The 24670-nt window shown below is 47.0% G+C and overlaps 1 protein-coding gene and 1 long non-coding RNA gene across 3 annotated transcripts in view; one reads left to right on the top strand and one right to left on the bottom strand.

The window, feature by feature from the left end:
- Positions 1-10691, bottom strand: part of SYN1 (synapsin I) — a 92505-nt gene extending 81814 nt beyond the window's left edge. Inside the window, exon 1 of one of the 2 annotated variants that reach the window (XM_083482508.1) lies at positions 9716-10691. In XM_083482508.1, coding sequence (XP_083338634.1) covers positions 9716-10065 — 350 coding nt within the window. In that variant the 5' untranslated portion in view covers positions 10066-10691. The remainder of the gene's footprint in view (positions 1-9715) is intronic. The other variant, XM_083482509.1, reaches the window with a different exon arrangement.
- Positions 1-24670, top strand: part of LOC310696755 — a 114471-nt gene that overhangs the window by 72234 nt on the left and 17567 nt on the right. The gene's annotated exons all lie outside the window — the stretch shown is intronic.

Genomic DNA, 24670 nt, shown 5'->3' with positions numbered 1-24670 from the left:
GTAGGATTTCTTCCGTGTTTATCAGAGGTTCCTTGGAAGAATGATCAATAATTATAGACAAATTCCTCCAGAAACATCTTCTACTCTAAGGCAGCCCCCTCCCATGCCTCAGTGCTCAGCAGTAGAGTTGTCACATTTTGCCTATAACTATTTTAGCATATGGGAGGGGTGAGTGCTTCTGAACAGCCGCAGAGTTTCTTCCACCACCCCTCTTGGCATGAGCAGAGTGTCATTTGTGAGCAGAATACCCTGCTGCCTGCCCAGCAACTGCCTGGCTGTGCTGGGGAATCTGGTGCCTGGCATCCTGCTCCCAGGGGAGTTTGGTACCCAAACTGCTGCACTGCCTGTGAAGCCGCCCTGGCAGAAGACAGCAGGTGGCCAAGATGGCTGCGAGGGAAGAAGCTCAGGGTCTTCCTTCAGCTACCTGAACATCCTTGGTGAAACAATGCTCCCTGTTGCCATTTTGCCTCCTGCAGAAATGGTGCCAGTATACTCTCCGCCAGTTCACAAAAGAAAGCAAGGCCAGGCTTGCAATCCTCTCCCCTCACATCCTGTTTTTCATGGCATGCATCATTATCCTCCCTGCACCCATCATTCCACGCTGCCAAAGGCTTTTCTCTGCCTGCCGCCTGCTGTATCCATTTGCTCTGCCCTGACTTAAAAGCCAAGATGGTGTTTCTTCTTTTGGTTTTACAAATACAGTAGAAAAAGAAAGAAAGAAACCTGTTTGTTCTGTAGTAAGTCATTGGCAGTTCAAAATAGACTTCAGCAGGTGCAGTGGATGGAACAGCAGGCTGCGTGGTGTATGGTGACTTAGTGTTCATGCGTGCACATGCCATCACATGTGCACTAGAGACAAGATATATGCTCTGCTCAGAGATTTCCCTCCTAGATTGCCTGGGGAGGGAACTCAACACTGCAGAACAGGCTACACCAACCTGGTGCCTGCCGGGTGTTTTGAACTATAACTCCCATTGATCCCAGCACAGCTCAGGGGACACTGCTGCAAAACTATAGCTCTTGCATTTTCTACTAACAAAAAATATTAAAAGGCACCCCCCCCCCAAGAAAAAGCAAAAATAGGGGGCATTGGTTTACCTGGGACAAGAAAGCAGAAAATAAAAGCTGCCCCTAGTAAATAGGAATAACTGGAATATGATTTTTTAAAATATTTTTAAAAGACTCTTAATATAATTTTCAAAATCATTTAAGCATCTTACAATAAAAATGGATTTGTACCCCATCCCTCCTCCCAACCACTCAGGATGTGTAGCGCACACATTCACAACACTGTGGAATCAGAGCACACACCTGCTCATGCCTGCCTTCAATTGTAGCAGAAGCGTGGAAATGCCTTGTGGCTTCTGAAAATCTAACAGCTTTGCCATGGCACAAGCTTTTGGTGGTCGCTGAGTCCATAGATGGATGAAGTGTAATCCTCAGTAGGCACAAATATATCCATGTGAGTATAAAAGTGGGTGGGGAGGGAACGTAATGGCTGGGGTTTACGGGGAAAGAAATGCAAAAAAGGGCATTTTGTGACAATAAAATTCAAGGTGAAAGGTTTGGCAAGCAAACACAGTGACCCTTTGCAACCACTTTTGCCAACCTGGCACCTTCCAGGAGTTTCAGACTACATCTCCCCTCTGCCCCTGCCAGCATGCTGGCAAAGGATAGGTGATGCTAGAATGAATGGGCAACCTTGTTCTCTCCAGCTGTCTCTGGTCTACAGTTCCCTTCATCCCTGAGCACTGGCCATGATGACTGGGGCTGATGAGAGTTCAACAGCGTCCAGGGGGTGGGGGGGTAGCTTCCCCATCTCTGCATTAAGATGACACAAAGTGTTCGTTGGTTTTGCTGCTGCAAGAGACTAGCATGGCTGCCTCTTTGGCTAACAATGAAAACAAGTAGAAAGGAGAACTATGCAGTGGTTCAGTCAAAGTCAAGTTGGGTGGCAGGTATCCTTGCAAACCAACAGGCCATTCATTCCATTGAAAGTGATGCCCGGAGCACATGGACCCGGGTGATTCAAGCAAGGCTCAGAGGCTGTGGCTTAGGACAATGAGCTCAGGGAAGGGTGCAAGAGATGGCAGCATATACAAGGCAGCCTTTTGATCTTCTGTTCAGCATGGTGCTGCACACCCAGTGGGAGACAGCTGGGGAGCAGGGCTTTGGCTGCAGCTGCTTGGGGCTGCTGTGTGTCTGCCGCAGCCTTCAAGGCACTGACACCCTCTATCTTGCCCTGCCGTGAAACAACAGCCTTTGCATCCTGACACATCATCCCCAGCAGGGATCCAGAGCTGCCTGCGACAAACATCGCCAATCCATGCTCCCTACGGCGCACGCATACTGAAGCTGCAATCTCTAGGAGAAAGCAGGATGCCCAAAGCATGCATTACGCTTGGGGGTGCGATGCAGAGGAAGTCAAGTGGAGCGAGTAGGGCAGACCACCTACCACCTCACATTGCCCCTGCTTCAGCCAGATACTGTCACTCTTCAACCCCCTTCTTTGCTTGCATATGAGGTCCCTAGAAGGGAAATATATTTGTAGCTCACTTCCCCAGCATGCACATTGACCACATTAGCCAGCCTCAATTCCGCTGGGAGCTGAATGTAAGCCTAGGCACTTAACTTGCTGTGCTATTATAATAACCCTGGTGATGCCATTGGGGTGTTTCTGAGTCACCCTGTTAACCAGCTGGCCTCAGAGACCCAGAGAGGCTCTACAAGAACCAGTCATTCCAACAAGAGAGAATGCTACTCTGTGCTTTTTATTAAGGACTCTTTCCTTTTATTGAGGGCTTCTTACCTTAAGAAGTATTTGCGCAATTGTCCACCAAATTCAATCATGTCAAATGGGGGAAAATGTGATATGTATGGCATTAGGAATATTAGAACAAATCAGATGAAAATCCCATTTTGGCCAGCATTTTGTTTTCCAATAACAGCCAGCAATTTGTATCTGAGAACCTCATAGGCAGGAGTTAAAGGCAATAGCCTTCCCCTATTCTTGATCACTGTTATCTGTTATATTATACAGGTATACTGCCTCTGTACATGGGGTCTCCATTTCCTGACCATGGCTAGTTGCTGTGGATAAACATATTCCCACCCAACCCCATGGATCTGTCTCATCCTTTTGTTGAGCCAAATGCCATCATCCACTCCATCTTGCAGCACTGAATTCTGTAGGTTACATTTGTACAAAGGAGGTAACTGATTAACTACTTAGAAGTTTGGAATTTCTATGCTATTTGCTTGCAGGATAGATGATGATAGATAGATGATAGATAGATAGATGACAGATGATAGATAGATAGATAGATAGATAGATAGATAGATAGATAGATGATAGATAGATAGATAGATGTAGATAGATGATAGAGATAGATAGATGATAGATAGATAGATAGATAGATGATAGATAGATAGATAGATAGATAGATAGATAGATAGATAGATGAGAGAGGGAGGGAGGGAGGGATGCAAATTCACAACAGATGGCCAATTGGCCTACTGTGACAATCCTCAACATTGGCAGCCTGGGATTTGACACATTCAGGCTGCAGAAATCACATCTTGCTAATTCACATAATAAACTTAACTGGCATGCATGTTTACATTCTTCCCTATTGAGTATCCTGACCTCTGTCTAAGTGAGGTTCCTCAAATCTCATGCACCTTCACACATATCTACAACAACTGCAACCACACAAGGGCTGGCATCCCCATGCCCAAAATCTCCGGATGGCAACTGGCACATGGACCATGCAATGCTGGAGTGAGGGGTTTGGGGGGCCTGTGCCAATTGGGAACAGAAGGAGCAGGGGTGGAGTGAAAGAGCGAGTGGGAGAGACTATACCATGAGAAGAAAGGGGATAGCTGAGTGTAGCAGCATATTCTGCCATGCACAGGCAATCACAAAACACAGATACCCAAACCTGATATATCACAGGTGAGTGAAGGCCGGTCATAAGTGAGATAGAGCCAGGCAGGAAATCAAATGGCCACTAGAGGCTATTAATAAAAGGATGATCTGGTAATATATAAATCAGCATTTTTGCTTAAGGGACTTGTAGCAGGACACTAAATCCTCCTTCTTGGAAGTCAAATGGTTAAAAATATGCTTAAAAACACTCTCACTGAAGCCAGGATTTTAAAATGGTTTGTACATTGTGTTTGCACAGAATCTTGCCAATGGTTTCCCTTGGTTTATTTCAGCCTTGCCTTAACCACAAGTTGTCCCACAGATGATCAAATAAACCATGGCTTGTATCTCCAACATTTCTTTTCTTTTCCAACTGCTTCTGCTTCATGCCTTTGTAGCCTGGCAAGGGCCCAAAGTGGGTTGGTTTTGGGTTCACATATAATGCCAAGCCATAGTTAAAACAAGCCAAGATTATGAACAATAAAAAAGGATAGCTTCAGTAAATGATTAAGCCACTGGGCAGGGTTCACATAAACCATGGTTTTAATGTCATTCCACCAGGGCCTGCAGGTATAAATTCAAAGAGTCAAAGAAGCACCTGCCTATAGACCAAATGTACACCAACAGTAAGCCTGGTTACTTCAGAATTGCACCCAGAGCAATCTTATCAACAGAGACTGTGTCATGGTGCCCCACCAGAGGAAGACATACTGGTAAAACCCAATCCACTAAAAAGAAGTGTGAATTAAGGAGCCCCCTGCAATCAGCTCTGCATGGATGCACCATGACTCCCCTAAGGTCACCAATGTTTTTCTAACAAGTCTTCCTTTGCCTTTGCCTGGGATGTAGAGCTTGAACAGAGAAACCACATGGCCTGAGATTGGGAGCTTGTCTAGTGAACCACCTAGGAATGTGTGTGTGCCCAAGCCACAGTGTCCTTCTCTGACACAGAAGGAAATAGGGCTCTGCCATAGCCATGATGGTGAGGTGACTAAAAAGTGGCAGAGATTGATCAAGCTGGAACCCAGGTAGGTCTCCATTGGTCAATAGTTATTAGAGTTAACCAATACAGATGGTATTGGCATTCTGTTGGCCTCTGAAGACACACCAGTTTACACAGGCATTCCTTTGATGTCTCAACCCAAGTCTCCTGTTTCAATTGCTGTATTGTTTTAACAGGTATGCTTTAATTTTAATTTATGGATCTATAGCTCAATGTTTTAACACGATTATTTTGTTTTGTATTTTAATCAATTATTTTTATATGTGATAGTACTCACTGAACTGAATTTCAGCCACCTCTTTTTCTTTTCTTTTTCCTTTTGCTTTTCATGACAACCATTGGGTGTTGGCACCCACTGCATGTTTATCAAAATCTGAGTACCAGCACCTTATGATTTTGTTTTGTTTTTAACCAAAAAAAGCACTGCTTTAAATTATGGTTCTTTACATTTTAATTTTCTGTGTAACTAGTTTTTTATACTTTATGCTAGTTTTTTTAAAGTGCTTAGGAGCCTATTTTTTGCAGTGGGAGGTGTTAACAACAACAACAACAACAACAACAACAATAATGATGATGATGATGATAACACAGCTTTCCTTATTCAGTTCATTTTTTGTTTTTTGGTAAGGCGCATGCTTGCAGTCACTCTTTGTTGCTTACAACAGATGCCCCCTTTTCCCTCAAGTGTTTGAAAGTGAAGGACTGTTTTGAGTTAATCTACACATCCAATTCTGCCTTCACACAAACACATGGAGAACAGGCAGAGCTCTTGAAACATGAACAGTCCATAACAATGACAAAGAGGCAGCAAGGCCGGCACCTGCTCTGTCTGGCAACTGCAGGGATGATGGAGGACTGAAAACCATTGAGGTTGCAGACCAGAGTAGCCCCACAGCTGCCAGAAATATATATACAGTGGTACCCCGCAAGACGAACGCCTCGCAAGACGGAAAACCCGCTAGACGAAAGGGTTTTCCGTTTTGGAGGCGCTTCGCAAAACGAATTTCCCTATGGGCTTGCTTCGCAAGACGAAAGCCCATAGGGAAATCGCCGGGGACCTCTTTTAAATGCTAGCGGTGGGGAGCAAAGCCTTCCCCCCCCCTCCGGCCTTCAGAAGAGGTCCAGGAAGGCTGGCGGGGGCCGAAAGGCTTTGCTCCCCAGCGCCAGCATTTTAAAAGCAGTCCAGGATAGCAGGGAAGCGCTTCCCGCTATCCCGGACGGCTTTTGAAGGCAGGAGAGATCCGCGAAGCCTGGGCGCGCTGATGTCAGCGCGCGCAGGCTTCGGCATGCGGGCAAGTCTCCGCCAGCAGCGGCAGCGCTGCCGCTGCTGGCGGAAAAGTTCGCGAAGCCTTTTTCTTTGTCCCCCCTGTCTGCCTTCCCAGGGGCTTTTAAATCACCCAGGACAGCGGAGAAGTCCTCCGCTGTCCCGGGGCGATTTTAAAATGCCGCCCGCCAGCATTTTAAGATCGCCCCGGACAGCGGAGAAGCCCTCCGCTGTCCCAGGATTTTTTAAAATGCTGGGGGTGGGAAGAAAAGCCCTTGTCCCCCCCCCCAGCCTTCAGAAGAGGTCGGGGGACAGACTTTCCCCGGACCTGGTCTGAAGTCGGTTTCCCTAGGAACGCATTAATTGATTTTCAATGCATTCCTATGGGAAACTGTGCATCGCAAGACGAAAAACTCGCAAGAAGAAAAAACTTGCGGAACGAATTAATTTCGTCTTGCGAGGCACCACTGCATTTCTTTTCCAGAAGATCTTCCTCTGTTTATGAATAACACCCAGCGTATAACTCAAAGGCATGAAAGGGCTGGGAAACCTTGAATGATCTTGGGAAATGCAGCTTCCTGTGGGCCACTGGGACATAAACACGCTGCATGAGAAACTGGCAGAATTCATAGAATCATAGAAGTGTAGAGCTGGGAAGGAGCCTGGCTCAAAGGTCATCTAGTCCAAGCCCCTTGCTTTAGTACAGTTCGTTTTGGGGGCCCAATCCAGCCCCCATGGCAGCAGTATATGTCCTTAAAAAAAGCTCAGCAACTTTGGTCGGCCCTCACACATGTTCACTTCATCAAATCTGGCCCTCTTTGAAAAAAGTTTGGGCACCCCTGCTTTAGTATAACATAGTTACTGATGTATCCTAAGGCTTAGTATGTCATGACAACCAATTATCTATTTTAGCCAGTATCCTGTTATGGACAGTTGTCAGTATCAGGTGTTATAAAGGAGGTATATAAAACAGCTTACACTCCTTCGGTTTACACCCATTCTACAGGTTAATTAGATCATCATTCACAAAACCATTGTTTAACTAATGGAGAAGTCACAATGAATTGGCTTTTTCCTTTCCTCCCTCCAGGGGATTATGGTGCACTGGCAATCCTCCTGAATCCTCTGAGATGGACTGAGCTTGCAGGTCCTGACTCAGCCCACTTGTGTTGATTTCCCCACATTAAAACAAAAACAAAACACAATTCTACAAACTGGTGCTGTCCTAATATTCCTGCCTGCCATCAATTTGTCTAGCTCATTTTCTAATCCAGTTATACAGTTGACCATTAGCATATTCTGGGGCATTCAGTTCCAAAGCTCAGCAGTAGTGCAGTATTTTCTAGTTTAAAATCCCTATTTATTTTACATTATGTGTGCATGTGCTCATTTCATCTGATCCAATTCCATGCACAAGGACTGATCCCATTCATAATGGAAGCATTGAGTTCTCCATCTTCTTACCCATCAGTCTTGTTCAACTAGCCCTTCTTGGTTATCACAACCTCTCAAAATCATGATTCCCTTGGGAGAGTTCACAGAGTCCATTCTCACCCTGTAATGTTGCTCTGATAGAGAAAACAGGGGCAGGCGAGAGAAGGCTCTGGGGGATGCCTAGCACAGGGAGCTAGGCATGATTTAGCTCCATGCCATATAACATGCCTGTCCCCAGCTGTTGTCCAGCCTGGGATTTTGGCACAGGAAGCAATGCTCAGGGGACTGATGCCTTCATAGGCTTGTGCTCCCTGGCTGGTGGGTCTCAGAGTCCCTGTATAGAAACCACAGGTAAATGGAGCCTTCTCTTCATGTTGGCTTCTGGAAAACTGGACAACCATGCCACTTACTGGCCAGAGTGGCCCAACAGCTGTGGGTAGAGAAGGTCACCCAGCCAAGGAAGCCGGACGGTTGGGGGGAAAGAAGGCAGAGGACAAGTGTAGGCTCTGGGAGAGCCAGGAGACAACTGGTGCTTGTGCTGTAGCCTCTGAAGGGAGGGGAATCTGGGTGAAGGCATGGTGGGGGCAGGAAGGTGAGTCTGGAGGGACTGGGTCTGACTGGTGTGTCAAACCAGAGAGTCACACATTCTCTGGAGACTTGGAACAAAATTAGACCATGCAGCCTTAAGAACAATCCTGGCTTTTGGTTGTGATCATTCCCTAAGGGAGTCTCCTTGGGGAAGTGCAAAATTGTTTCACCAAAAAGCTGAAGGATGAACCCAGACAGTTCCCCTTCCCCTTCATCTTCCATGAGCCTGGGGAGGGGGAAAGCATCTTCCATTTTGCCCAGATAACTCCCTGAAATTCCTCTTCAATTATTCAGACCTCCTCCATACCTTAGCAAGGCCAGCCAACCCAAGATGCAGACTGGGAGGGCAGCCAAATTGGCACTCGTCACCCAGCTGGCATTTTGACTTCTCAGCCTGATACAGGTTGGGGCTGCAAGACAAATGCTGGTTGTCCATCCCCTCTTTTCTTTTCTTTTCTTTTCTTTTCTTTTCTTTTCTTTTGGTTAACCGTTTGTGTTAGGAAAACTAAGCACCATTTCTTTCCCACAACTTCAACACACACCAACCTGTTTCACCTGGAAATCTCTCCCCTTTCCTCCTCTTAATGAAAACATGGTCTACAATGACCCTGGGCTGAGTTCACCTCTGGTGCGGGCCAAAGGGTACATAGCCTGGTGGCCATCAAGGTCCACCTGCTGTCTGACACCTTCCTCCTTCTATCCCTTTCTTTGTCACCTCTCACAGCCCTGTTAGACGGGCAATAGATACTCAGCACAGACACAGATGGGGCATGCGGCAGCAGAAAAGTGCAAAGGGAAAATAAGAAGAGAAAGTGAGGGGGTGATGCAATAGCTGAGGGGGGAATGGATTTGGGGATGGAATGACAGGTCGGATGAAGAGGTGGAAGAGGGATGGATGGGTGAACTCCAAAGGAAGGTGGGAGCCTGCAAAAGTGAGAACACTGGCAGGAATGAAGAGAGGCACTGCAGCGCATGCATGATAAGGAGCTGCCGGCCTTGTTGTGCGCTGTGACAAAAGAACGGGGGGGGGGGCGGCAGGGTTTAAGAAGCTTTCCAACCTGGTGCCCTCCAGATGTTTGGGCAGTGCTGGCTGGGACCAATGGAAGCCACAGCCTGAAAGACCTGGAGGGCACCAGGTTAGCCAGGAGTGGGCTGAAGAGCAGCTACCAGCTTGCCAGCTTGCCCTATGCTTGACACAAAGGTGCCACGCAGTGTGGAGACAGTTGGGTGGGGGGAAGCCGGCCTGGAGGAAGCATCTGCCACATCTTGGTGCCCCACACTCGAAGTGGCCAAGGCTGAGAGAAGGGAGATATAATAGAGATGGTTGGCCCCCTCTGGAGAACTGGGAGCGGTGATGGGGGCGGGGAGTAGCTAATCCTTTGTCTCCTTCAGGCAGAAGGAGGAAGGAAGGGTGGATGGATGATGGATGGATGGAGAGATGGAGGGATAAGCGGGGCGGGAGGGGCGGCTTCCCCATCTCCCCTTGCCAGCTCCTTACCAGTCTGTCCCTGGCTCATCCACCACCAGCAGCACTTTGCTGCGCCCCGAGGACCCTCCGGAGCCGGCGACCCCCCCGACCTGCTCGCTGAAGGTGGCCGCCGCCGCCGCGGTCGTCTGCTTCACGGCGTTGGAGAGGGAGGAGAAGAAGCCCCCGGCCCCGCCGCTGCTGCCCGCGCCCGGGCTGGGGGCCGACGGCGGCCTTTCGGCGGGCGAGACGCTGCCGGGCGACGGCGAGGTGGCGCTGGGGGGCGGCGGAGGGGGCTGCGGGCGCTGCAGGTCCGTCATGTAGCCGTTGGGCAGGTTGGCCATGAAGTTGCTGTCCGAGAGACGCCTGCGCAGGTAATTCATGTTGGCGCCGGGAGGGGGGTCGCAGGGGGTCGGCGGGGGGCAGGGGGACTCCTAGGGAGGGGACCCCCTCGAGCGCTGCGTCTCTGGGTGGGGTGGGGTTTGCTAAGCCTTCCAGGTGGGATCCCCACCACCCCCACCCCCGGACGGCTGCTGCGGAGATCTCAGGGGTTGCCCAGCTAAAGGAGGATCCAGAGAACGGCCAGCCTGCCAGGGACTTCTCAAGGGGGGGGGGGCGACTAACGGGGAGACGCTCCCTCCCTGCAGCAGATCTGTCTCCTGTAGGGAAGATGAGGCTGCTATTTTCCTTTTAGCCCTCTGGGATCCTTTGCTTCTGAAGGGATTTGCCGCAGGGATCTCTCTCTCTAGCCGGGAAAGGGTCCTCCAAAGCGCTTTCTCGGCGCGCCTGCCTCCTGGGGAAAGGATCTATAGGGAAAGATGGGTGCCCGTGTTCCCCTGCGCTTTGGGAGCGGGAGATCGCTCGAGAGAAAGGAACAGCCAGCCCGGCGCGGCTCCTCCCAAGTCCTTCTGTGAGCCTCAGCAACCAGCCCTGCCCAGTTAAGCGGCGCTCCTGCGCGTGGACTCGCCCAAATGCTTCCCTCCCCCCCTCTGCGGCTGCAGTGGTAGGCGCCTTGCCTCTGCGAAGCGAATCCCGGGGTGGACCATTAGGCGACGGGAGAAGGGGAGGAGCTCGGCTGCTCTCTCCTCCGCCCCCCTCCCTGGCGAGTGTGAATAGTACGGCCCGGTACCCAACAGCGGAGATGCAGGGACAGAGGCAGAAGGATGCTGATGATGCTGTGCGCTCCGGTGGAATTGATGCTGGCGGTGCCACTGCCCTTAATGCTGAGGTTGACGTCATGGTGCCAGTGTCGATGATGTCACGAAGCTGGTGGCAAAGAAATCCCAAAGCTGATTTATATTCCCACTGGTTCCACTGCACTGTAGGATATATCAATGGATATCGGAATAAGTGGAAAGCCTCCCTTCAGGGCTGCAGGGAATGGGATACAGTCACAGTGAGAGGCGGGAACTTCCCTCTTGCCCATATTTTGATCCTTCAATGAATGGGCCAGAGACAGACAGCCAACCACCACCCAGGACTCTGAGAAAGAAGAGAAATGGGAGGTCTGTTTCCTACCTGCTTGAAGTGTGACCCGGCCATTATGTGGACTTTTAATTGTAGAATTGTAGAAATGGCATTGGTTGTTTCTAGAGGTAGTTTGATTGTTTGCATTTAATCTTATTTTAGCTTATCAAATGCCACTCCAACAGCTTCTGGCATTCTGCCCCTGAATGCCAGTTCCTGGGAAGCATGTGAGCCAAGCGCTGTTGCTGCATCCATGCCCAGCCTGCAGGCTTCCCACAGGCATCCGATGGACCCCGTGAGAACAGGATGCCATGGACTGATCGGGCCATTGGCCTGATCCAGAAGACTCATCTTGTGTTCTTAAGCAGTTTATCAATCTGTAAAATAAATAAATAACAATTTACCTACAGAGCTATGAAAATAAGCAGAGAAGGGAATGGTGCACACCACCAAGCAAAAAGAAAAAACCAAACCAATAATATTAATATTAATAATAATAATAATAATAATAATAATAATAATAATAATAATAATTTATACCCCACCCATCTGGCTGGGTTTCCCCAGCCACTCTGGGTGGCTCCCAATAAAATATTAAAAACACAATAAAACATCAAACATTAAAAACACCTTCAGGTATTTTCTAAAAGTCAGGTAGTTATTTATTTCCTTGATATCTGATGGGAGGGCATTCCACAGGGTGGACGCCACTACCAAGAAGGCCCTCTGCCTGGTCCACAGGGGTAGAAGGAAAAAAGGTTCATGGCCCTTGCTTATTTGTTTGTATGTTGCTTACATGGCACTATCAGTGCTTTACAGACCAACATTAGGAAAAAGAAATAATGGTGCCTTCTATTAAGCTCTTAACCTTAAAGACTGTACAGGTATCTAGTTTATCTCAGGCTCACATAACAAGAGGGACCTGTGATTAGCAGGGGCTTTCCAGCATGGCCCCATGCTGCAAAAGCAGATGCAGACACACTCTTCAGGCAAGAAGATGATCATGAGGCATTCAGATGGTTTCTCTCCGTGGCTTCCCAACACAAACTGAAGAGGTTAAGTATGCAGGGTTAAAACTGCATATATTTAAATAATTTAAAAAAAAAATTAAAGAGCAAATGTGTAAGAAGAAGAAGAAGAGTTTGGATTTGATATCCCGCTTTATCACTACCCTAAGGAGTCTCAAAGCGGCTAACATTCTCCTTTCCCTTCCTCCCCCACAACAAACACTCTGTGAGGTGAGTGGGGCTGAGAGACTTCACAGAAGTGTGACTGGCCCAGCAGCTGCATGTGGAGGAGCGGAGACACGAACCCGGTTCCCCAGATTACGAGACTACCGCTCTTAACCACTACACCACACTGAATGCATAGCACAGCCATAAGGTGTGGCTGACAGTAAACAGGGCTAGAATTTTATTTTTTTTGGGGGGGGGGGAGGAGAAGCCTCAGGCCCCATCACAGCATTGTTAGTAAAAATGTTTTAAAAGGTTTTTGACTAACTGGGTTCCCCCCGCTTCTGCTGAGTTACCTCTAATGTTTTAGTTTTGGGGGTCTATTTTGAGATTTGTTGCTGAGAATTTTGTTAGGAATGGGGAAACTGTTATAGATTTTATTACAGTTGTTATTTTTTATTTTAAAATGAACTGGGGTATACATTTTAAAAATTAAAAAACAATAAATAAAACACACAAGCAGAAGCCCTTTACATGCAGCATCATTTCATATGGAACTATACAAGCACACAGCTGTAGTCTGAGAATTTCCTTGAGGAAGCGGAATGATCCCGAGCAGATAACAAGTAAAATGCAGCCTCCTATGTAGCTCACCTGAGAGTAAGTCCCACTGAATATAGATGGGGTTACTTCTAAGTAAACATGTCAAGAACTGGCCTGTTAAAGTAGCAGCCAGGGCATTAAGCTTTGCCTGTGTGGTGCACATAGTGCTTTACAGGATAATGCTATTTACTCAAAAGTAAATCCTATTGAATTTAAGGGGTATACTTCCAAATAAACAGGATTAGGGTTGCAGCTTAAAAGCCTTAATGAAAAAAAGTAAAAAATGGCAACACAAACATTGGCAAAACCACTTCACACATGACTACCTGCAGCAGCAATTCACAGGAAAACACACACAAAGCAGCATTTCACAAACACACATCCAAATGCAACAACTTCCCTTCCCACATCTTCTGTCTTCTGCAGCTGCTGCCTGCTCACTCTGGCAAGGGCCATTTTTCTTTTGGGAATCTGGCTCCATCTGGGAAGCTTTAATCTGGCAGTGATCATGTGCTGAACAACCATAGCAAGAATATAATTTATGCTGTACTTTTGTACTGTTTTATTGTTGTTAGCCGCCCTGAGCCCGGCTTCGGCTGGGGAGGGCGGGATATAAACGTGCCTTTATGTAGATAACCTATTGCAAATGAAACCTTTGAGACTTTATAATATTAAGAATACACACAGATGTTCACCAAGCCAACACAAAGAGAACCTTTGCAGTACCCTTGAACCTGGCAACTCCAACCTACTAAAAGAGAAAATTAAGATTTAGGCCACATTCACACCAAATGTTTAAAGCACTATGATGTCACTTTTAAAAGTCAAGCCTTCCTCAAAAGCATTCTGCAGTTTGTTAAGGGTGCTGAGAGTTGTTAGGAGATTCCTATTCCCCTCCCAGAGCTACAGTGCTGAAACTGATTTAACAATCAATCCTTCCCAGGGAACTCTGCAGACTGTGGGTCTGGGAGGGGAAGAGGTGTCTCTGAATAACTTCCAGTGCCTTTAACAAATGACAGCTCTCATAACTGGGAGGAGGGAGCCATGGCTTTTTGAAGTGGTATCATACTGCTTTAAAAGTCTGGTATGATGCCACAGTCTGAGGGCCCCCAAAAATGGTAGGAAGCAGGGGACAGCTGCCCCAGAAAACAATATTTGAAGCTGCAACACAGCCATTATTTATCAACAGCTTCTGAAATGTGTCCAGATTTTACCCCTTTCCAGGTAGATCAAATTTCAGAAAAAAGCATCTTGATGTTATGATAACTAGAATTTTCAGTCTTTGTAAGGACAGAATGCTGAAAAGGTGAATGCTTTATAAAGTTTCTCCTGTGGCTTGGCTGTATCATTAGACAAAATACCCACTGGAGACAACTTGATACTAAAGCTGCCCCTTCTCTGAGTGCCAGAAATGGGGTTTCTGAGTGCCAGAAATGGGGAGGGGGGTGAATGAAAGGGCTTAAACAAGTCCATAACGTCCCTGGAACTCATAATGCCCTAAGTGCGGGCGGGCAGAGGGCAACTAGAGCACTGCTCCACTAAGCTCAGCCTGCCCTCAGCCTGCCCCACCTGCCTGCCTGCCTGCCTTCCTACTCACTAACCAGTCTAAGGGTTGACATTTCCCGCTGGCTTCCTCCTCCTTAGTCTCAGTGTTGCCCTTGTAGATCACAGCAGGGAGGAGGTTGGGGGAGAAACTAGAATTAGTTGACTCAGCCTGGCTCCACCTGCTGTTGGCCTCCCAGCCTTCCACTTTAGCAGTTCCAATGGGCACCAGCCGCCACTCAGCACTGGAGGCAGGACAATGGCATAAGGTTTGACCAAGCAATATTTATCACGATGGGTGTGCTGTCCATAGTGCTGAAGATGCTGTGCCTTTGTCCATGGTGCTGATTGACTTTGTCCAGTTATGCTCTACCCTGCATATGCTGTGGAGCATGGGTAGGCAAACTAAAGCCCAGGGGCCAGATCCAGCCCAATCACCTTCTCAATCTGCCCACGGACGGTCCGGGAATCAGTGTGTTTTTACATGAGTAGACTGTGTCCTTTTATTTAAAATGTATCTCTGGGTTATTTGTGGGGCATAGGAATTCGTTCATTTCCCCCCCAAAATATAGTCTGGCCCCCCACAAGGTCTGAGGGACAGTGGACCGGCCCCCTGCTGAAAAAGTTTGCTGACTCCTGCTGTGGAGGGAAGTGAGGGGCAGATGGGGCTCCTCAAGCTGGGAAGGGAGCCCATCTAGAAGAAGGAAAACTCTGGTCCTAAACCCCGGCTGCTTTGTGGAATATCTTCAAGAGAAGGAAACTCCATGGAGTAACCGCCACACAAATCCAGAGCGGAGTCCCTGAGAGGGTTGGGTGGCACCTTGTATGCCTCCTTTTGGAAACTCCCGCAGCTGAGTGGTGCCAGACCTATTGCTCTGCTTTCCTTTGAGCCACATCAGCAAGGCTGAGAAGTGAGTCTTGTCATATGGGCAGCCAAGGCTTGTCACTTCGATGCTGCTAACACAGCAGTTTGACTTCACCCCGGAGGCCCTCTTCATTGTCTCTTAAGACAGACAGATGCCAACAACTTCCTAGCTCCTTCTCAAAACAGCAGCTGCAAAGACACTTTTAACTCCCCCACATCTAAGATGATCCAGTGCACTTTGACTCAATAAATACTATCCTTTTTCTCCATACAAGCCTCATGACTAATGTAATGAATCAAGGTGAGGCTGGTGCTCTTTGCATGTTCAGAGGGGGTTTAAATGTTGAGTTGCCAAGATAGCAGATTAGTGTTCTAGCCAGTTATTTCCTCTCAGGATCCAGATCCCAGGTTCACCTGTGCAACTTTGAGATCTGTAAATCTTTACAGAAAGAGAAGAGAGGATTGGGGGCATTGACTGCTTTGGCCCCCACTTCAAATTATTATTGGATCTGAAGTACAGGGAAATGGCCAGGATCCATATATAAATTTTATGAAGATGTTTAACATATCCCTCTCCCACCAAAAAGAGGCCAGTTAATGTGACATTGCCCTTGGTAATATGGAGCAAAGACGTGCATGCCTAGCCATGATGACTCACATCTCCCTTTCAACACTTGCTGAAACTGGACTAAGCTCAAATACATCAAATATAAATTAAAGCCCTCGGTGTCAAACATTCTCTACCAAAATAATTCGGAGGGAGGGAGGATTACATCTTATTTTCTCTTTTTGCTATTGAATAAGTAGGCTGCAGACCTAACTAGAACTATGACAGAGGGTCCCCACCCTCTCAGCCCTCAGGGTGTCGGCATACCACTAGCTTGTGTTTCAGGATGTATCTGGGACAATTCATGCTGTTCACACCAGATTCTGAATAGTCACTGATGTGTGCTCCCCTTTGGGCATATGTGTGTGTGTGTGTGTGTGTGTGTGTGTGTGCACGCGTGCTGAGGATAAACTTTCCCCATGGTGTTCTTTGCAGTGAATTTCTCAGCACAGAATTTTGTGTGTCTTTTCTTCTTCCTTTTTCTTGAAGCATGGAGCCAGGTCAAAAAGTGTCTGAACTTGCTGTGGTTTTGATTCTAAAAGAAAGTAAATGTTGAGGGTAAATTCAACTGCATCTCCCACAGGCCTGGTGGAAATAGTCTCTTGTTCTGGCATTGTCTCCTCTTTCTTTGCTAAGTGCTGTAATTGCACGTCTCAGTTCCAGACCTGCCAGGGGTTCTTTAGGTGTTAATAACACACTCGCCTGGTTGCATATCTGCAGGGCCCGGCTGTATTCTAAATTACACCTTGTCATGCTGCTCCAGTCTCGCTGAACATAATTGTACTGCTTTGAAGAGGAGGGGGCAGGAAAAGACCTATTGGAAGTCTGTGTACCATCCAATTCCTACTTCTGCATGTGGAAACGCAAATGTACATGTATCTACCTATAGATGTTTGTGGAAATCCCTGATAAAGTACTGAATGTGACATATACATTGCTCATGTGTATTAAGTCTGCAAGGACATGCCAGCATTTGGTTTGGCAGGCCTGTTTCAGGCTATATGAGAAATTGCAAACATGCATGACTTGGTATGATGGTTTCTGTTTTAATGATTTAATGTGCATGTTTTTGTATATTTTGTGGTTTTGCTGCCTTGGGCATTCCACAAGGTCCTAAATTCAACAAATAAATAAAGCTGGAGTTGTCATATTTGCCAGCATCAAAAGTGCATTTCTGTATGTGTTCCTGCATATTAGTATATTTCTGCAACAATTTGCACCAACGCAGAATGGCCTGCCTGTCCTGGTCTGCTTGCTTGTTTTTGTGGCCCCTTGACATTTTCACATGAGGGGTTATGACTAAATGAGGCAGCCTCAGAAACTGTGAGGACTTCGGCTGCTGCAGTAGTGCAGGGGGGAGGGAGAGATGGAGAGGGGTTAGAGGATTTTCTGCTCTAGCATCACCATGACAACCACACTGAAAGAACCCTAGAAATCCCTTTCTTTCATCTAGGCCAATCCTGGCCTTTCCCAGTGCTGAGAGCGGGGGGGGGGGGTGATGGAGGGAACAGAGAAAGAACAGCAGCTAAAGAGAAGCTCTTGACCACTCCAGTCGCTATGGGGATGTCTGGGATAAAGCTAGGAGGTAAGAGGGTAGATTTCCCCTTATTAGCCTGAGCATCAGCTGGGGCCCAATTTAGCTAGGATGTGCCACTAGGTGTCGCTGCCGTCTTGATTTCATTCCACTCAGAAAGGGGCAAGATATCCCAAGATATTTCCCTTAACCCAGGGGTGGGAAGCCTGTAACCATGAAGATGTCTCCAGACTAATCTAACTCCCATCAGGCCTGACCACTGGCCACTCTGGGCCTGATGGAAGCTGGATTCCAACACTACCCAGAAGATCACAGGTTCCCCACCCCGGCCAGATGGGTGGGGTATAAGTAATAAATTATTATCATTACTATTATGTTCTCCCAGGTGCCTCAGAGGTAGGGCTGTTCCACCAGAGAGGCAAGGTGCGGTGACTGCCTCAGGTGGCAGGATCCACAGGGACAGCAGAGCTGGTCTCCCTGGACTGCACCACCTGCTGCTGCCACAGTGGCAAGAAGAGCTGTGGTCCACTCATTGGAGGCCAGATCTGCTTCCTCCTTGGCAGCCCCCCCCCCATGCCACCTGTGCAGTGGCCTCTTGACACATAGGAGGTCTGCTAGTCTTCTCCCACCCTTCTTCCCAATGATAATATTTCTTCCCCCCTTGTTCCTAATGTAGATCTTCATTCATTCCTTCTTCCCTGGTTGGGCGAGGTGCAGAGAAGGACAGAAGGACATAAATGAAGCCCATGTCAACATTTCCAGCCCAGAGCATGGGAAATAATCTCCCTGAGTTTCAGTCTGTTGTGCCAGGGTTAAAGGTTCGCTGACGTGGTTAGTGGGGAAGGAAAAAGAAGCCTGACCTGGCCATCTATATCTGTCATATTTCATACTGCTGCTGAGACCCTTTGTATCTTTTGCTGGTATTCTCAAAACAGCCTGCTGCACTCCCCCCCCCCCAACACGAAGCCCTCTTCCAGGCTTCCCATGCTGGCTTCCTGTTCCCTCCCCACCCAAACTGCAATGCTCCTCAGATATAGAGATTATCATCCAAAGAAAGATATACAGTGGTACCTCAGGTTACAGACGCTTTAGGTTACAGACTTTGCTAACCCAGAAATAGTACCTTGGGTTAAGAACTTTGCTTCAGGATGAGAACAGAAATCATGCTCCGGCAGCACGGCGGCAGCGGGAGGCCTCATTAGCTAAAGTGGTGCTTCAGGTTAAGAACAGTTTCAGGTTAAGAATGGACCTCCGGAACGAATTAGGTACTTAACCAGAGGTACTACTGTAGTCTCCCTGCATACAGTTGCACAGCCTCCAGTTTCTCACTGATGAAAATAGGGACACTTGTGCATGATTGCAACATCACTAGACTCACACCAAAGACACCCTCCCACATCAAATGTTGCTGAGGGCACTTCACCACAGGGGGCATGTTTTAATGTGATGATTTGTTGCTTTAAACTGATTGTGTTAATTGTTAGCAGCTCTGGAAACCCAGAGAGGTATGGAATGCATGTAAATAAATTAATATTAATTAAATCTGCTTTAGTCCTGTTCTGCACTGGCTGCTTCAATAAATCACTCATATTTTTCTTCCCTTCAGAGAGAAGCATAAGCCCAGCACTTCCGGGTTGGCACCTCTGTCAATGGCGGATTTCCTCCGATCGGGAGAAACCCGCTCCGTGGAAAACAGGGTCTGAACCGCCACGGCGAGGTGGAGACCCATCAAAAACCTCAGGCGGGAGAAGCCTGTGGATGTGGGATCCGGCTGGCACCTTTGCGCCCCCTCCACTCGCGGGGAAACCCTGTTTTGGGGATCTGGAGCTGAGTGGCGCGGTGCTTTGAATCGACTGCTTCTTTCATGGAGTGAAGCCGCATTGCTGTTGCCGGAGAGCGCTGACTTTCTCCTGTGGACAATTGGATTTCAAACAACTGCCCGTGAGTAGAACGGAAAATTGGACTGTGAATTTTTTTTTAATTAGGCACTGAAAGCGGGAAGGTCTAAACAGGAAGTCCGCCTTCCGCTTTTTGTAGATAGATTGAAGCAAAGACACGGCAAGCTAGAGTTCAGAAAGTCGTTTGTAAAGGACTAAATTTTCATCATTTAAAATTACTGAACCCCCCTTGGAAGCAGGAGAAGAGGGGGGAACCTTTTTTAGACTGTTTAAACCTGCAGAAGAGAGAGTAAAGAAAGGTAATTTTCCACCGTCTTGAACCTGGGAACGGGGTGTAAAGACAGACGTTTTGGAGAAGCCCATTGACTATGGACAAACGTCTTTGACAGATAGTTAAAAGAATAGAAACATATTGATTCCATTGTTCCCTTTCGCTTTTAAAAGGAACAAAATATCGACAAAATATATGAAAAGGAAAACTTTGTTGCTAAATCTGCCTTTAAAAAGAGGAGAAAAAAAGACGGATACAAATAGAAATTGCTTGTGAAACTGTTTTTAAAGTTGAACTGGGGAGTTTTGCAGCTGTAAAAGATTAAAGATTGTGGGACCAGACTTCGACCTTGAACAAGAATGTGCTCAGAGGCTTTGGTGCTTGCCTTTTGCAAGACAAGTGCTTTATTGGAACAGTTACATGAAAAAATGGATTTGATGACAGCTGCGATAGGAAATTTTGGACAGGCAGTGGGTACCTATATAGAACCCACTCAGGAATTAATCCAGGAATGCGCTTTGACAGATGAGATGAGGGAGGAGGCTGTTGCTGGACCTCGGGTGGCAGAGATGGAGGGAGCTGTGGCCCAGCAGGAACATGAGTCGTTGGACTTGATGAATGAACCTGGAAAGAGTCAGACTTGGAGAGATGGAGTTCTGCTTGGCTTGGAGATGGGGGGCTGGATGTTTTGCAGAGATGTTTTGACTTTTCAAGTCTGGCTTTAGGCCAGGGGGAGCTCGGAGCTGTGGGGGCCCCTAATTTTGGAGGGGCCTTGAAACACGCCTTTAAATATCACATGGATTTCAGTGTTGACTATGGAAAAGGAGCTGACTTGTCGAGAAGGGACAAAAATATTGTCAAGTTGGAGTCTCCCAGAGTGAAAGGAGCAGAAGACAAAGTAAAGTACAAGTATAAACATGAAGAAGACCTGCGGAAGGGGCATGGAAAAGACCTAAGAGCCTCGGATATAAGGTCACCAGGTTGATGGACTAGATGGATGGGACAGAAAGGACTGACAAAACCCGAGACCAGGAGAAGAGACGATGGATGAAGATTGGAAGAAAGTTTTTAAAATTTTATTTAGAAAAGTATCGTAAAATTAATGAGTATTAGAAAAATGTTGGAATGAAATTATTTGGCTTTAGCAGAAATGTTAAAAAGAATTACAGTATGTAAGAATATGTTATGGTTAAAAGAATTCGGTATAAGTAAGATTTAAGTTTTAAGTTTTAGGGTTTTTTATGGTAAGATAAGGTTAAAATAGATTAAGGTAATTTAATGACAGAATATTGCGAAAGATGGAAAGGATTTGCTGAGATAATTAACAACTAGAATACAAAAAAAGGAGGTGTGAGGAGGTCGATGAAATAAGTTAATGAAAGTTAAGGATTTGGGAATATTGGATTTGTTTTTAAATTTGTTGTATATTTTTGTTTTTTGATTGTGTTGTATTGTGTGTTTTGTTTTTTGTTTTTGATTTTGGTTTCTATTGATTTGTATTGTTTAATTGTTACTTTTATCTACTGTTGTCTTTCTTTTTCTCTTTTTTTTGTTTTTTCCTTCTTTTTTTCTTTGTAATTTTAAAATTTTAATAATATCATTTTTAAAAAAAAAAACAGAGAGAAGCATAATCCCAATATATGTCTACTCAGAAGGAAGCCAATTGAGTTCAGTGGTTCTTCCTCCCAGATAAGTGCGTCTAGGATTGAAGCCGAATAATTCATAGAAGACCATTTGAAGTCACAGTGGATCTGGTTGTACTTTCAGAATAGTTTCCAAGCATTTGTTATGTGACAAGTTGATGGCAGTTGTGGGTGGGAGTTTTTCATAGACAGAGAGCGAGAGAAATAAATATAGAGATCCTGTTTTGCTCTACAAAATAATTATATTCAAAATGGCTTACAAAACCTAAAAAATAAAAGTATAAACATCAACTCATTCAAACATTGCAATGAAAACATAGAAGTATACAGTGCAAAGGGTTTATAATGTACAAAGACACAGCAACAAGCAACCAGGTTAAACATGGGGAGGACCTGTCAAGCATCAGCACAGCCTGATGAAGTAAATGTGCTTTAAGGGCCTGCCTAAGCACAGGAAGAGAGGGATCCCAAGAGACCTCTCCAGAGAAGGAATCCCATCGTTTTAGAGGAAAGGAAGCCATGCTCTGAAAATGTCTGCACCAAAACCAAGATGCGTTTTCATTTCAAGGTGGCCTGAAAAGAGAAGGACTTGTGTGTGTGCTTGTGTGTGTACAGCAAGGCTGCAATCCCACCCTGAAGACTAAAGTCACCTCCACACCTTACGTTTAAAGCACAATTAAAACACACAGATTTTCTGCAAAGATTCCTGGGAACTGTAGCTTGCCCTTCACAGAGCTACAATTCCCAGCAACTTTAACCAAACTAAAGTTCCCAGGATTCTTGGGTGGGGGGCTGCCATGTACTTTAAACGTATGGTGTTGATGTGACCTAATAGAATATGATGGATCCTTGTGTGCTCTGAGGTATTTTCTAGTAGAGAGAACTGGCAATCCTGCTGAGATCCTGTGTTACTGTGCAGCTTATCATAGGCCCCATAGGAGCCAACCTCCAGGGGTCAAAGGGTCTTTGGTGCCCTAGTAAAATATATGAGGGGGCCTCCCCCCCAAGTTGATGAGCATTGCCATTCAAATGGTATCCATGCATTGCATCATGTGGTCAATTGTGCAAGGCAGTGCTTACTTGGCCCCCCAATATTTTATTCAGGCCTTAGGAACTGCATATGCTCCAAGTGCCCCAATTTTCCAGGGATAGTCCCAGAATTGTGAAAGCCATCCTGCTTTCTGATTTGATCCGAGAATGCCCCTATTTCACCCACCAGCTCCTCCAGCACCGAGCTCAGGGAGGAGGAGGAGGAGGAGTTGGTGCTTGGCCCAAGCCATGGTGGGGGCAGTGGCAGTTGTGAGGGAGCATCCTCTGGCCTCTCCATGGCCACTGCTGCCAGTCTCCTCGCTTGGGCGGCTGTGGGTGAGGAGGGGCTGCAGCCGCCAGGGCCCAGCCCTGGGCCACCTTGGGCCACCTTGGGCAGGTAGAAAGCGGAAGCAGAGCAGAGCGCAAGGAGTCTTGATTTTTATTATTATTTTAAAAATGCTTTGTTCATCCACATCCTATATTGCCCCTTTCTAAAATTTATTTGTGTGTGTGTGTGTGTGTGTGTGTGTGTGTGTGTGTGTGTTTGTAAATCTACCAAAGAATAAAATAAAATTGGGATTAAGGAGTTTTCTGAGGGCATGGGTACTATGTCCCGTTGGGGTAGTGGGGGTGGCACTCGCCCTTCTTCTGATAGGAAATGCTCTGCAGGTGGGGGGAATGGGGGGTGAGAAGGGTCAGTTGGGGGAGTGAGAAATGTCCCTATTTTCATCTGTTGGAGGGTATGGAGCTGTGTGCAATGAAAACTCAGATGGTGCAAGGGTCACTGCAAACCTGATCAAACACGTGTTGGAGCACATTATTCTGCCTACCATGTATCTATGAAGGCAATGAAGAAAATCTACCCCGACATGTTCATTGTGTCCTTTTCTGAGTGACTCAAACTTTGTTAACATGGATTCCATGCATATGCAAGGCACTCGGTTACCCAAGAGACCAACACTCCGGCTACAACGTGGCCCCTCTGTCACGGGTTGCTGAAGAGACCCAGCTGACCTCTGCAAAGAATTGGGCCTTCAGAGTTGTGGGACCAGATCTTTGGAACTCCCCCCCCCCGAAATATGCCAAGATCCTACCATTTGTGCTTTTGACAAATGCTGAAAGCATTTTTCTTCACTCAGGCTTCTTTGGTATAATCTTGTTAATTTGTCCACAACCACTGCTGAAAGCCAGGGGGGGAGGAAGGGTGTGTGGTAGGGGTGGTCCGCCCCGGGTGTCACCACTGGGGGGGGGTGACAAAAAGCTGGCCGGCACTCATTGTGGGGCCTGAAACAAATACCCCAACACTGAGACAGTCTGGGACATATGCAGTTATGGAGCGATGCAGGATTTAGGATTGCCAGGTTGATTTCTGGCTTTGCTCGTGAGCCCTTAAAGGGCAAGGTGTGACAAGTGGAAATTCAGAAAGTGAAGCTTTTCCTACCCTGTTAATGTGTGCTGTGGTGGGATGCCTTCTTTAAAGGTCTTTAAAGGGACATAATTCCAGATGGTGGCAGAGGCAGGAACACCCAAAGCAATCCTAATGCATTCCTTCTGTGTGGTGACTTCTGTTGTGACGCTAAACCCTTTCCTTGAGCTATAACAAAGCAGCTCAGCTCCTCAGCACCTCGCTGTTTTTCGTGCTTCCACCTGTAGCGCCACCAGGGAGGAGCAAGGCAGGCCTGAACGCAGACCACTGCAGCACACTCCCAGCTAGTTGCAACAAGCCCGGCATGAACTCCTGGCCCAGATGCACCACAAGCCTCCCAGATGCTTCAGAGGCCCAGGCGGCACCAGCTGGAGTGCAAAAATGCAGCTGCCTCTGGGCAGGGATTGTTGAAGGTGTGTTCGAGGGGGGTTTCCTCTTGGGAGAGGGAGACTCTGGCAGAAGGAAGGGAAGAGGCAGTTTCACTTAAAGGGGTGGGGGGAGGACAAGCAGAAGGCAGCCCAGTTTTGCCTTCCAAGATCTGTTCTTGAGTCTCCATCGGGTGCCAATATGTGCCACTCAAGAAACCATTAACGATGCCTTCTTCTTCCCTCTCACTCACTTACTGTATGTGATTCCAGAGCACTCTCAGGATCCATCCAAACTGGTGTCTCCCAGAGCTACTTTGTTCCTACTTTCCTGCTGTAAGCTGCGTGTGGAATTGCAACTGACTTTCCACACTTTGCGTGGGGTAGCACACTGTGTGTGCACTCACTTGCTCGCTCGCTCGTTATTTCACTGTAACACCCTCTTAAAAGGTTACACACTTGTGGATCTCTATGGATGGAGAAGGGGCGAACATAGTGACAAAACAGCACTGGCTGTTAAAACCAGAAAAGGAAGTCTGCTTTAAGAAGGCAATACTTTAATTTGT

Source organism: Podarcis liolepis, assembly GCF_965112155.1.
Source record: "Podarcis liolepis genome assembly, chromosome: 17".
In the NCBI taxonomy this organism is placed as follows: Eukaryota; Metazoa; Chordata; class Lepidosauria; order Squamata; family Lacertidae; genus Podarcis; species Podarcis liolepis.
Note: the sequence above shows the minus strand (reverse complement) of the source record. Positions and strands in the feature narration are given on the sequence as shown.